Source organism: Anomaloglossus baeobatrachus, chromosome 1 (genome assembly GCF_048569485.1).
Source record: "Anomaloglossus baeobatrachus isolate aAnoBae1 chromosome 1, aAnoBae1.hap1, whole genome shotgun sequence".
NCBI classification, from domain to species: Eukaryota; Metazoa; Chordata; class Amphibia; order Anura; family Aromobatidae; genus Anomaloglossus; species Anomaloglossus baeobatrachus.
In genome coordinates this window covers 747,705,189-747,717,902 of record NC_134353.1, presented here as the reverse complement: position 1 = coordinate 747,717,902, position 12,714 = coordinate 747,705,189, and the positions used below count along the sequence as shown (strand labels likewise).

Below are 12,714 nucleotides of genomic sequence, written 5' to 3'. Positions count from 1 at the left end.
GAGGGGAGGGGGCGAGCAGCACATCACGGAGGGGAGGGGAGGGGGCGAGCAGCACATCACGGAGGGGAGGGGAGGGGAGGGGGCGAGCAGCACATCACGGAGGGGAAGGGGCGAGCAGCACATCACGGAGGGGAGGGGAGGGGGCGAGCAGCACATCACGGAGGGGAGGGGGCGGGCACCGATCACGAGGGGGAGGGGCCGGGCAGCAGATCGGAGGGAGCGGTGGCACTATGACAGATGGAGGAGGACAGGGTGCACGATCCCTGTCCTCCTCCATCTGTCATAGTGCCACCGCTCCCTCCGATCTGCTGCACGGAGGTGAGGGGCCGGGCAGCAGATTGTGGGGAGCGGTGGCACTGTGGCAGATGGAGGGCGGCGGAGGCAGCGGATCGGGAGGTGTGGGGGTGCGGGCAGGAGATCGGGGAGACAGGTGTCAGATCGCAGAGGGCAGCGGCAGCGGATCGGGACGCTTTTCGTACAGTGCAATGGCAGCGCGGCAACTTCCGGGTCCCATGCTCCGGTCTCATAACAGCATGGGACCGGAGCTTGTCGCCCTGCCATTGCACTGTGTACACTCACTGTGCTCAGTGTGCTGGCGTGCTGCAGGGACAAGTGAAGCTGATGGGGGCGGTCACCGGCAACAGGTCCACTGTGATTGGAGAAATCGGTCACAAGGCCGATCTCTCCAATCAGAGCATTGGAGCTGGGGGAGGGTGATCCAGTGAGGTCACCCAGCTCCAGCCAATGGCCAGTGCTACAGCTGCACTGGCCAGGGCTGGATTTCAATGTTTCAGTCATTTTAAATGGCTGGAACATTACAGTGGCTGTGATTGGTTGAGCGGCGTTTGTCAGCCAATCACAGCCTCCGTAGGTCCGGGGAGGAGGCACCACCCCTCCTAAGGTCAGGAACAGGTCCCCTCCTCCCCGAATCTGCGGTTTTTGTTAACATATTGCAGTCACCGGAGGCTCCGGTGCCGCGATTCCGCCATGACGGAAAGATCCGTCCTTGGTCGTTAAGGCCCAGGGCACAAGGACGGATCTTTCCGTCCATGGTCGTGAAGGGGTTAAAGGAAACGGGATTTACATACAGAAAAGAAGGGAATTTTGTTACTTACCGTAAATTCCTTTTCTTCTAGCACTTATTGGGAGACCCAGACGATTGGTGTATAGCACTGCCTCCGGAGGCCACACAAAGCAATTACACTAAAAAGTGTAAGGCCCCTCCCCTTCTGGCTATACACCCCCAGTGGGATCACTGGCTCACCAGTTTTAGTGCAAAAGCAAGAAGGAGGAAAGCCAATAACTGGTTTAAACAAATTCACTCCGAGAAACATCGGAGAACTGAAAACCGTTCAACATGAACAACATGTGTACCCGCAAACAAACCAAAAATCCCGAAGGACAACAGGGCGGGTGCTGGGTCTCCCAATAAGAGCTAGAAGAAAAGGAATTTACGGTAAGTAACAAAATTCCCTTCTTCTTCGGCGCTCTATTGGGAGACCCAGACGATTGGGACGTCCAAAAGCTGTCCCTGGGTGGGTAAAGAAATACCTCATGTTAGAGCTGCAAGACAGCCCTCCCCTACGGGGAGGCAACTGCCGCCTGCAGGACTCTTCTACCTTGGCTGGCGTCCGCCGAAGCATAGGTATGCACCTGATAATGTTTGGTGAAAGTGTGCAGACTCGACCAGGTAGCTGCCTGGCACACCTGTTGAGCCATAGCCTGGTGTCGCAATGCCCAGGACGCACCCACGGCTCTGGTAGAATGGGCCTTTAGCCCTGACGGAACCTGAAGCCCCGCAGAACGGTAGGCTTCAAGAATTGGTTCTTTGATCCATCGAGCCAGGGTGGCCTTAGAAGCCTGCGACCCTTTGCGCTTACCAGCGACAAGGACAAAGAGTGCATCCGAACGGCGCAGGGGCGCTGTGCGGGAAATGTAGATTCTGAGTGCTCTCACCAGATCTAACAAATGTAAATCCTTCTCATACCGATGAACTGCATGAGGACAAAACGAAGGCAAAGAGATATCCTGATTAAGATGAAAAGAGGATACCACCTTCGGGAGAAACTCCTGAATGGGGCGCAGCACTACCTTGTCCTGGTGGAAGACCAGGAAGGGAGTCTTGGATGACAGCGCTGCCAGCTCAGACACTCTCCGAAGAGATGTGATCGCTACCAGAAAAGCCACTTTCTGTGATAGCCTAGAAAGTGAAACCTCCCTCAGAGGCTCGAAGGGCGGCTTCTGGAGGGCAACTAGTACCCTGTTGAGATCCCATGGATCTAACGGTCGCTTGTACGGGGGTACGATATGACAAACCCCCTGCAGGAACGTGCGCACCTTGGAAAGTCGTGCTAGACGCTTCTGAAAAAAGACAGATAGCGCCGAGACTTGCCCTTTAAGGGAGCCGAGCGACAAACCTTTTTCTAACCCAGATTGGAGGAAAGAAAGAAGGATAGGTAATGCAAATGGCCAGGGAGACACTCCCTGAGCAGAGCACCAGGATAAGAATATCCTCCACGTTCTGTGGTAGATCTTAGCAGACGTGGGCTTCCTAGCCTGTCTCATGGTGGCAACGACCCCTTGGGATAAGCCTGAAGACTCTAGGATCCAGGACTCAATGGCCACGCAGTCAGGTTGAGGGCCGCAGAATTCCGATGGAAAAACGGCCCTTGGGACAGTAAGTCTGGTCGGTCTGGCAGCGCCCACGGTTGGCCGACCGTGAGATGCCACAGATCCGGATACCACGCCCTCCTCGGCCAGTCTGGAGCGACGAGTATGACGCGGCTGCAGTCGGATCTGATCTTGCGTAGCACTCTGGGCAAGAGTGCCAGAGGTGGAAACACATAAGGGAGCCGGAACTGCGACCAATCTTGCACTAGGGCGTCTGCTGCTAGAGCTCTTTGATCGCGAGACCGTGCCATGAAGGTTGGGACCTTGTTGTTGTGCCGAGACGCCATTAGATCGACGTCCGGCCTTCCCCATCGGCGACAGATTTCCTGAAACACGTCCGGGTGAAGGGACCATTCCCCTGCGTCCATGCCCTGGCGACTGAGGAAGTCTGCTTCCCAGTTTTCTACGCCGGGGATGTGAACTGCGGATATGGTGGAGGCCGTGGCTTCCACCCACATCATAATGCGCCGGACTTCCTGGAAGGCTTGCCGACTGCGAGTCCCGCCCTGGTGATTGATGTATGCCACCGCTGTGGAGTTGTCCGATTGAATTCGTATCTGGTTCCCTTCCAGCCACTGCTGGAAGGCTAGCAGGGCAAGAAACACCGCTCTGATTTCCAGAACATTGATCTGAAGGCTGGACTCCTGCTGAGTCCACGTACCCTGAGCCCTGTGGTGAAGAAACACTGCTCCCCACCCTGACAGACTCGCGTCTGTCGTGACCACCGCCCAGGACGGTGGTAGGAAGGATCTTCCCTGTGATAATGAGGTGGGAAGAAGCCACCACTGCAGAGAGTCCTTGGCCGTCTGGGAAAGGGAGACTTTCCTGTCCAGGGATTTTGACTTCCCGTCCCATTGGCGGAGAATGTCCCATTGAAGTGGACGCAGATGAAACTGCGCAAACGGAACCGCCTCCATTGCCGCCACCATCTTCCCGAGGAAGTGCATGAGGCGTCTTAAGGAGTGCGACTGACTCTGAAGGAGAGCCTGCACCCCCGTCTGTAGTGACCTCTGCTTGCTCAGCGGAAGCTTCACTATCGCTGAGAGGGTATGAAACTCCATGCCAAGATACGTTAGTGATTGGGTCGGTGACAGATTTGACTTTGGGAAGTTGATGATCCACCCGAACGCCTGGAGAGTCTCCAGTGCAAAATTCAGGCTGAGTTGGCATGCCTCCTGAGAGGGTGCCTTGACCAATAGATCGTCCAAGTAAGGGATCACAGAGTGTCCGTGAGAGTGCAAGACTGCTACCACTGCTGCCATGATCTTGATGAACACCCGGGGGGCTGTCGCCAGACCAAATGGCAGAGCCACGAACTGAAGATGTTCGTCTTATATCACGAAGCGCAGAAAGCGTTGGTGCTCCGTAGCAATCGGCACGTGAAGATAAGCATCTTTGATGTCTATTGACGCTAGGAAATCTCCTTGGGACATTGAGGCAATGACTGAGCGGAGGGATTCCATCCGGAACCGCCTGGCGTTCACATGCTTGTTGAGCAGTTTTAGGTCCAGAACGGGACGGAAGGAGCCGTCCTTTTTTGGAACCACAAAGAGGTTGGAGTAAAATCCTCGGCCCCGTTCCAGAGGGGGGACAGGGATCACGACTCCTTCTGCTCTTAGAGAGTCCACCGCCTGCAGCAGGGCATCTGCTCGGTTGGGGTGTGGGGAGGTTCTGAAGAACCGAAGTGGAGGCCGAGAACTGAACTCGATTCTGTACCCGCGAGACAAAATGTCTGTTACCCACCGGTCCTTGACCTGTGACAGCCAAATGTCGCAAAAGCGGGAGAGCCTGCCACCGACCGAGGATGCGGAGGGAGGAGGCCGAAAGTCATGAGGTAGCCGCCTTGGAAGCGGTTCCTCCATTTGCTTTCCTGGGGCGTGAGTGAGCCCGCCAGGAATCTGAGCTCCCTTGTCCTTTCTGAGTCCCTTTGGACGAGGAGAATTGGGGCTTGCCCGAGCCTCGAAAGGACCGAAACCTCGACTGCCACTTTTTCTGTTGAGGTTTACTTGCTCTGGGCTGTGGTAAGGAAGAGTCCTTACCCTTGGACTGTTTTATGATTTCAGCCAATGGCTCACCAAACAGTCTGTCTCTAGATAATGGCAAGCTGGTTAAGCATTTTTTGGAACCAGCATCTGCTTTCCAGTCCTTTAACCATAAGGCTCTGCGCAAAACCACAGAATTGGCGGCCGCCATAGAGGTACGGCTCGTAGACTCTAGGACAGCATTGATAGCATAGGTCGCAAACGCAGACATTTGCGAAGTTAGGGACGCCACCTGTGGCACTGCTGGATGCATGATAGCATCCACCTGTGCTAAACCCGCTGAAATAGCCTGTAGTGCCCACACGGCCGCGAATGCTGGAGCAAACGACGCGCCGATAGCTTCATAGACAGATTTCAACCAAAGGTCCATCTGTCTGTCATTGGCATCTTTAAGTGAAGCGCCATCTTCTACTGCGACTATGGATCTAGCCGCCAGCTTGGAAATTGGGGGATCCACCTTTGGGCACTGGGTCCAGCGTTTGGCCACTTCAGGGGGGAAAAGGATAACGGGTATCCTTAGAACGTTTAGAGAAACGCTTGTCTGGATGAGCGTCGTGCTTTTGGATTGATTCTCTGAAGTCAGAGTGGTCCAAAAAAGCACTTAATTTACGCTTGGGATACAGGAAATGGAACTTCTCCTGCTGTGCAGCTGCCTCCTCTGCAGAAGGGGCAGGGGGAGAAATATCCAACAGCCTATTAATCGCCGATATAAGGTCATTAACCATGGCGTCACCATCAGGGGCATCCAGATTGAGAGGGGCCTCAGGATTAGACTCCTGATCACCGTCCTCAGTCTCATCACAGAGAGACTCTTCTCGCTGAGACCCTGAGCAGTGTGATGACGTCGAGGGTCTTTCCCAGCGAGCACGCTTAGGCTGCCTGGGACTGTCATCTGAGTCAGAGACTTCAGCCTGTGATGCTTGAGACCCCCTTGAAGTACGGATTAGTTCCAACTGAGGGGGACCAGTGAGCATAGCCACAGCAGTGTCCATAGTCTGAGGAACTGGCCTGGCCTGCAAGGTCTCCAGGATCCTTGTCATAGCCTCAGACATTTTATCAGCAAACACTGCAAAGTCTGTCCCCGTCACCGGGGCAGGGTTCACAGGCGTCTCTGCCTGGGCTACCACCACAATAGGCTCTGGCTGGCGAAGTGCCACTGGGACTGAACATTGCACACAATGTGAATCATTGGAGCCTGCTGGTAGATTAGCCCCACATGCAGTACAAACAGTGTACACAGCCCGTGCCTTGGCAGCCTTGCGTTTTGCGGATGACATGTTGCTGCGTCCTCAGAGCAGTACAGAGTGTCCAGCCAGAAGCGACCTTACAGTGCACTAAATAAATATATGTATATATATATATGGTACCAATAAAGAAGTACACTAATATATCACTGAGGCACTAGTGGGGCCTGCACTACTGTGCAGCTTACCACCCGCTTAGGAGCGGTGTGTGGTCGCCAGAAATCCCTCTAGTCTGGGTCTCCCAGAGCCTGCTGCCTCCTTCCAGCCAGATCGCATGTGTAATGGCTGCCGGCGTCCTTGTGGAGAGGGGGGGTGGGCCCTGGGCGTACACCGACGAAGAGCGGGAAGTCTGCTTCCCCTTGTGCCTAGTGAGAGGGCTGGAGCATGTAAATAAGGCTCCAGCCCTCGGCGCAGCCATTGAGCAGCGTCTTTCCCCTACCCTGATTGACAGGGTGGGGGCGGGAACGAAGCGGCGCTAGGCCGCAGAAGCCGGGGGCTAAAGTTAAAAACGCCGCCGCCGTACAAGCGCGGTCGGAGCCAAGCCCCCGGCGCACTACAAGTCGCAGCTGCGGCGCCGCTCCAGGAGCGGTCGGCGCAGTAGTTCCCAACACACAATCGTCACTCAGCAAAGCTGCAGTGACCTAAACCCCAGCGTACAGCGTCACTGTCCCCGGCGCACTATAACGCTCAGCAAGCCCTGAGAGTGTCCGTGCCTGCCGGGGACACAGAGTACCTGAAGTTGCAGGGCCATGTCCCTGAACGGCACTCCCGCTCCCAATCCAGCAGGTTCTATGGGTCTGTGGATGGAGCCCGGCCCCAGGGCTTGGGGGCCGGCAGGATCCCACTTCCACAGAGCCCCTCAGGGGGATGTGGAAGGAAAACAGCATGTGGGCTCCAGCCTCCGTACCAGCAATAGGTACCTCAACCTTACAAGCACCATCACGGGTGAGAAGGGAGCATGCTGGGGGCCCTATATGGGCCCTCTTTTCTTCCATCCGATAGAGCCAGCAGCTACTGCTGACTACAAACAGTGGAGCTATGCGTGGATGTCTGACCTCCTTCGCACAAAGCAGAAAACTGGTGAGCCAGTGATCCCACTGGGGGTGTATAGCCAGAAGGGGAGGGGCCTTACACTTTTTAGTGTAATTGCTTTGTGTGGCCTCCGGAGGCAGTGCTATACACCAATCGTCTGGGTCTCCCAATAGAGCGCCGAAGAAATTAAACAAAAAAAGGATGACTGCCTGAAGAGAACATGTAAATTTCCACAGTCATTGATGATATGGGGCTGCATGTCAGGTAAAGGCACTGGGGAGATGGCTGTCATTACATCTTCAATAAATGCCCAAGTTTACATTGAAGTTTTGGACACTTTTCTTATCCCATCAATTGAAAAAATGTTTGGGGATGATTAAATCATTTATCAAGATGATAATGAATCCTGCCATAGAGCAAAAACTGTGAAAACATTCCTTGAAAGAAGACAGATAAGGTCAATCTCATGGCCTGCAAATAGTCCGGATCCCAATCTACTTGAAAATCTTTGGTGGAAGTTGAAGAAAATGGTCCATGACAAGGCTCCAACCTGCAAAGCAGATCTGGCAACAGCAATCAGAGAAAGTTGGAGCCAGATTGATGAAGAGTACTGTTTGTCACTCATTAAGTCCATGCCTCAGAGACTGAAAGCTGTTATAAAAGCCAGAGGTGGTGCAACAAAATACTAGTGATGTATTGGAGTGTTCTTTTGTTTTTTATGATTCCATATTTTTTTCCTCATAATTGAGTGATTCCATAATTTTTCCCCCTGTTTGGTCTTGAAAAGTAACAGTTACTGGCTAGCACATTATGTTTTCATGACATTTTTTTTCAGCGTTTCTTAAAGCCAGAAAGTTGCAATTTGAAAGGACTTTAGTTTGTGAGATGTCTGTGATCTTCTTTTTTTTAAACAAAAGTAAACAACTGAATGAACATCCTGAGAGCCAGGTGAGTCCATAATTTTTGCCAGGGGTTGTATATGAGCACCAACTGCAATGTATCTCAGTAAGGCTAGGTTCGCACACTGCGTCTTATTGACGCTGCGTTTTTGTGCGTTTTTGGCCGCTAAAAACGCAGAAAAACGCACCTGCGTCGAAAAAACGCATCAAAAAACGCATGCGTTTTTGCCGCGATTTGGTGCGTTTTTTGCTGCGTTTTGCTGCGTTTTTGATCCCTGCGTTTTGCTGCGTTTTTCAAATGTATTGCATGGGCGGAAAACACAGAAAAACGCAGGAAAGAACTGACATGTCCATTTTTTTTTTTTAACTCAAAAACGCAGGTAAAAAAAACAGATGTGTGCGGACAGCAAAAATGAAAACTCATAGACTTTGCTGGGGAAGCAAAGTCCTGCAGTTTTGAGGCCAAAAACGCACCCGAAAAACGCGCAAAAACGCCACGAAAAACGCACTGTGCGCACATAGCCTAAATGGAAAAACAGTATTTACTTTTATTCACTGAAGACAGATTTTATCAATGAAATCTAAACTTTAAGCATAAATGATCAGTTCAGGAGAAGAAAGGAGCATATATTGCAAAGTTTTTGGTTTTCACCTGTGCTGTTGATTTATGAAAAAAATAAATACAACGGTTACTCTTTAAGTGCTCCACACCTAAAACTATGAAGAAATGAGTCGTTCCTAAAAGCCCTCATAGGCCAGCAGTAATCTAATGTATAACTCGCTGATATCAACAGCTTTGGCAAACAATCTAAAGTGTATGGGGGCCCTTGGCAGATGACTGTCACAGGAGTTAAGGATCCAGAATGTCCAATTTCCATGGTCGTTCTTTTTGTCCAGTAGTAATAGCCACTGACAGAGTGGCCCTCTCATGGAGAATACAGGAGCACTTAGCAGAAGTGGATGAAATAGCTGCCAACTGAATGATCGGTCGACCCATTGATCAGCCAACAGCTACGTAGTATGCATGGGGGGGTTTTAGTAGAAGTCATTAACATTGTCTGTGGTAATCCATCTCTTTGCACCCCCCTTGGGATGGAGCTGTGATGCTTTGGTCAGGGGCTAAGTCCTCTTCATTGTTAACCAGGCACAGCTCCATAATTTTAGTAAGTGTTGTACCCGATATTGCGGCTCGGTCTCATGTATTTGAATGTGATGAAGCGGTAGCGAGCTACTTTATGGAGTGGTGCCTGCTAAACACCACTCACCAAGCATCGCAATCACTATTACAGGTAATCAGAGATTTGGACCCCACCAATCACATATTGAAGCATTTTTAAAGAATCGGATAACCTCTCTAGCAAAAAATGTAAAATATATCTTCATTTTATTCAACAATGCTATCGAAGTAAAATAGAAAATCCAAAAATGTGGGCTACATTGAATTTTAAGCACTAGAGTAATCTTTGATAAGTTTCTCTTCTCATGTGACATTTGGTAATGTGGGTAACTTTCTATGTCCACATTTGAAGTCCTAACCAAAGTCTTCATAAATACTCCCCCATTAAGACACATGCTGTAGAAACAGCGTTTTGCAGACACGAGGTGTAACTAACCTTATAACCATCTCCATGTTCTTTACTTTCTGACAGTGAGTCAGGAGAACTTGTAGAATTTTATGAGCTTCTGCGGTTTGGTTTTGAGCTTTCAGAACAATGGCTTTCCTAAGAAAAAAAGTAAAAATCATCAGTAGAAAGTGTTCTGCTTCCATTACATTAAGGAGCACAATAATATCAGCGGCTTGGTATACCTGTACAATCCCTCAACGCTGTTTAGGGCTGTAATTCCGGTCACTAGCGATTCAGTAATGTGATACTTCCCATCATTCATGGCTCGATCAAATTGTATTTTCTGATCAAACAGCATCCACAGCTGTGAAAAATAAGATCATGCAAGTGAATAATCGGCAGTTGTCTTAGGCTGCGGCCAAACGGGCAGTAATGCGAGACAATCGCATGACACTCAGCTCCCGCTTTGCTGGAGTGTAAGCTGAGTGTTATGCAACTGTAATGCCACTGTGAAACGATCCTGCGATCACAGCACAGCTGCAGAGGACAGGGCAGACGCTGTGGAGGAGAGGGAGGGATTATCTCCCTATCTCCTCCATTGTCAGCTGATGAGTATGTTGCACTGCACTCCGCTGTAATGCGAGTGAAATGCAATGTTTCTCTCGCACCCACAGTCTTGTATGGGTGCGAGTGAAAACGAAATCTGATTCCACCTGCAGCATGCTGCGATTGTTTTCTCAGTCCGATTAGGTCTGTGAAAAAAAACACAAAGAAGGGAATTTTGTTTACTTACCGTAAATTCCTTTTCTTCTAGCTCTAATTGGGAGACCCAGACAATTGGGTTGTATAGGCTATGCCTCCGGAGGCCACACAAAGTATTACACTCAAAAGTGTTAAGCCCCTCCCCTTCTGCCTATACACCCCCCGTGCTCCCACGGGCTCCTCAGTTTTAGTGCAAAAGCAAGAAGGAGAAAAAGAATTACAAACTGGTTTAAAGTAACTTCAATCCGAAGGAATATCGGAGAACTGAAACCATTCAACATGAACAACATGTGTACACAAAAAAACAGGGGCGGGTGCTGGGTCTCCCAATTAGAGCTAGAAGAAAAGGAATTTACGGTAAGTAAACAAAATTCCCTTCTTCTTTGTCGCTCTATTGGGAGACCCAGACAATTGGGACGTCCAAAAGCAGTCCCTGGGTGGGTAAAATAATACCTCGTAAGAGAGCCGTAAAACGGCCTCTTCCTACAGGTGGGCAACCCGCCGCCTGAAGGACTCGTCTACCTAGGCTGGCATCCGCCGAAGCATAGGTATGCACTTGATAGTGCTTCGTGAAAGTGTGCAGACTCGACCAGGTAGCCGCCTGACACACCTGCTGAGCCGTAGCCTGGTGCCTCAAAGCCCAGGACGCGCCCACGGCTCTGGTACAATGGGCCTTCAGCCCTGAGGGAACCGGAAGCCCAGCCGAACGGTAAGCTTCGATAATTGGCTCCTTGATCCACCGAGCCAGGGTTGATTTGGAAGCCTGTGACCCTTTACGCTGGCCAGCGACAAGGACAAAGAGTGCATCCGAGCGGCGCAGGGGCGCCGTACGAGAAATGTAGATTCTGAGTGCTCTCACCAGATCTAACAAGTGCAAATCCTTTTCACATTGGTGAACTGGATGAGGACAAAAAGAAGGTAAGGAGATATCCTGATTGAGATGAAAGGGGGATACCACCTTAGGGAGAAATTCCGGAACCGGACGCAGAACCACCTTGTCCTGGTGAAACACCAAGAAAGGGGTCTTGCATGAAAGCGCTGCTAGCTCAGACACTCTCCGAAGTGAAGTGACTGCTACTAGAAAAACCACTTTCTGCGAAAGGCGTGAGAGAGGAATATCCCTCATTGGCTCGAATGGTGGTTTCTGAAGAACCAACAGCACCCTGTTCAGATCCCAGGGTTCTAACGGCCGCTTGTAAGGAGGGACGATGTGACAAACCCCCTGCAGGAACGTGCGTACCTGTGGAAGTCTGGCTAGGCGCTTCTGGAAAAACACAGAGAGCGCTGAGACTTGTCCCTTAAGAGAGCCGAGCGACAAACCCCTTTCCAGTCCAGATTGAAGGAAGGACAGAAAGGTGGGCAAGGCAAAAGGCCAGGGAGAAAAACCCTGAGCAGAGCACCATGACAGGAAAATCTTCCACGTCCTGTGGTAGATTTTAGCGGACGTTGGTTTCCTAGCTTGTCTCATAGTGGCAATGACGTCTTGAGATAACCCTGAAGACGCTAGGATCCAGGACTCAATGGCCACACAGTCAGGTTGAGGGCCGCAGAATTCAGATGGAAAAACGGCCCTTGAGATAGCAAGTCTGGTCGGTCTGGTAGTGCCCACGGTTGGCCGACCGTGAGATGCCACAGATCCGGGTACCACGACCGTCTCGGCCAGTCTGGAGCGACGAGGATGACGCGGCGGCAGTCGGCCCTGATCTTGCGTAACACCCTGGGCAACAGTGCCAGCGGAGGAAACACATAAGGGAGCTGAAACTGCGACCAATCCTGAACTAAGGCGTCTGCCGCCAGAGCTCTGGGATCTTGAGACCGTGCCATGAACATTGGTACCTTGTTGTTGTGCCGGGACGCCATGAGGTCGACGTCCGGCACCCCCCAGCGGCAACAGATCTCCTGAAACACGTCCGGGTGAAGGGACCATTCCCCTGCGTCCATGCCCTGGCGACTGAGATAATCTGCTTCCCAGTTTTCCACGCCTGGAATGTGAACTGCGGATATGGTGGAGGCCGTGGCTTCCGCCCACATCAAAATCCGCCGGACTTCCTGGAAGGCTTGCCGGCTGCGTGTGCCGCCTTGGTGGTTGATGTATGCCACCGCTGTTGAATTGTCCGACTGAATTCGGATCTGCTTGCCCTCCAGCCACTGCTGGAACGCTTTCAGGGCAAGATACACTGCCCGTATTTCCAGAACATTGATCTGAAGCGAGGACTCTTGCTGGGTCCACGTACCCTGAGCCCTGTGGTGGAGAAAAACCGCTCCCCACCCTGACAGACTCGCGTCCGTCGTGACCACCTCCCAGGATGGGGGTAGGAAGGATTTCCCCTTCGATAAAGAAGTGGGAAGGAGCCACCACCGAAGGGAAGCTTTGGTCGCCTGAGAGAGGGAGACGGTCCTGTCGAGGGACGTCGGCTTCCTGTCCCATTTGCGTAAGATGTCCCATTGAAGAGGACGCAGGTGAAACTGCGCGAAAGGGACTGCCTCCATTGCTGCCACC

The 12,714-nt window shown here is 51.7% G+C and overlaps 1 protein-coding gene across 1 annotated transcript in view; it reads right to left on the bottom strand.

Annotated features, from left to right (window-relative positions):
- The window catches only part of ANAPC5 (anaphase promoting complex subunit 5), a 179,676-nt gene that overhangs the window by 38,393 nt on the left and 128,569 nt on the right, over positions 1-12,714 (bottom strand). Inside the window, exons 13-14 of the mRNA XM_075323552.1 lie at positions 9,695-9,816; positions 9,501-9,608 (exon numbers count right to left, since the gene is read on the bottom strand). Coding sequence (XP_075179667.1) covers positions 9,501-9,608; positions 9,695-9,816 — 230 coding nt within the window. The remainder of the gene's footprint in view (positions 1-9,500; positions 9,609-9,694; positions 9,817-12,714) is intronic.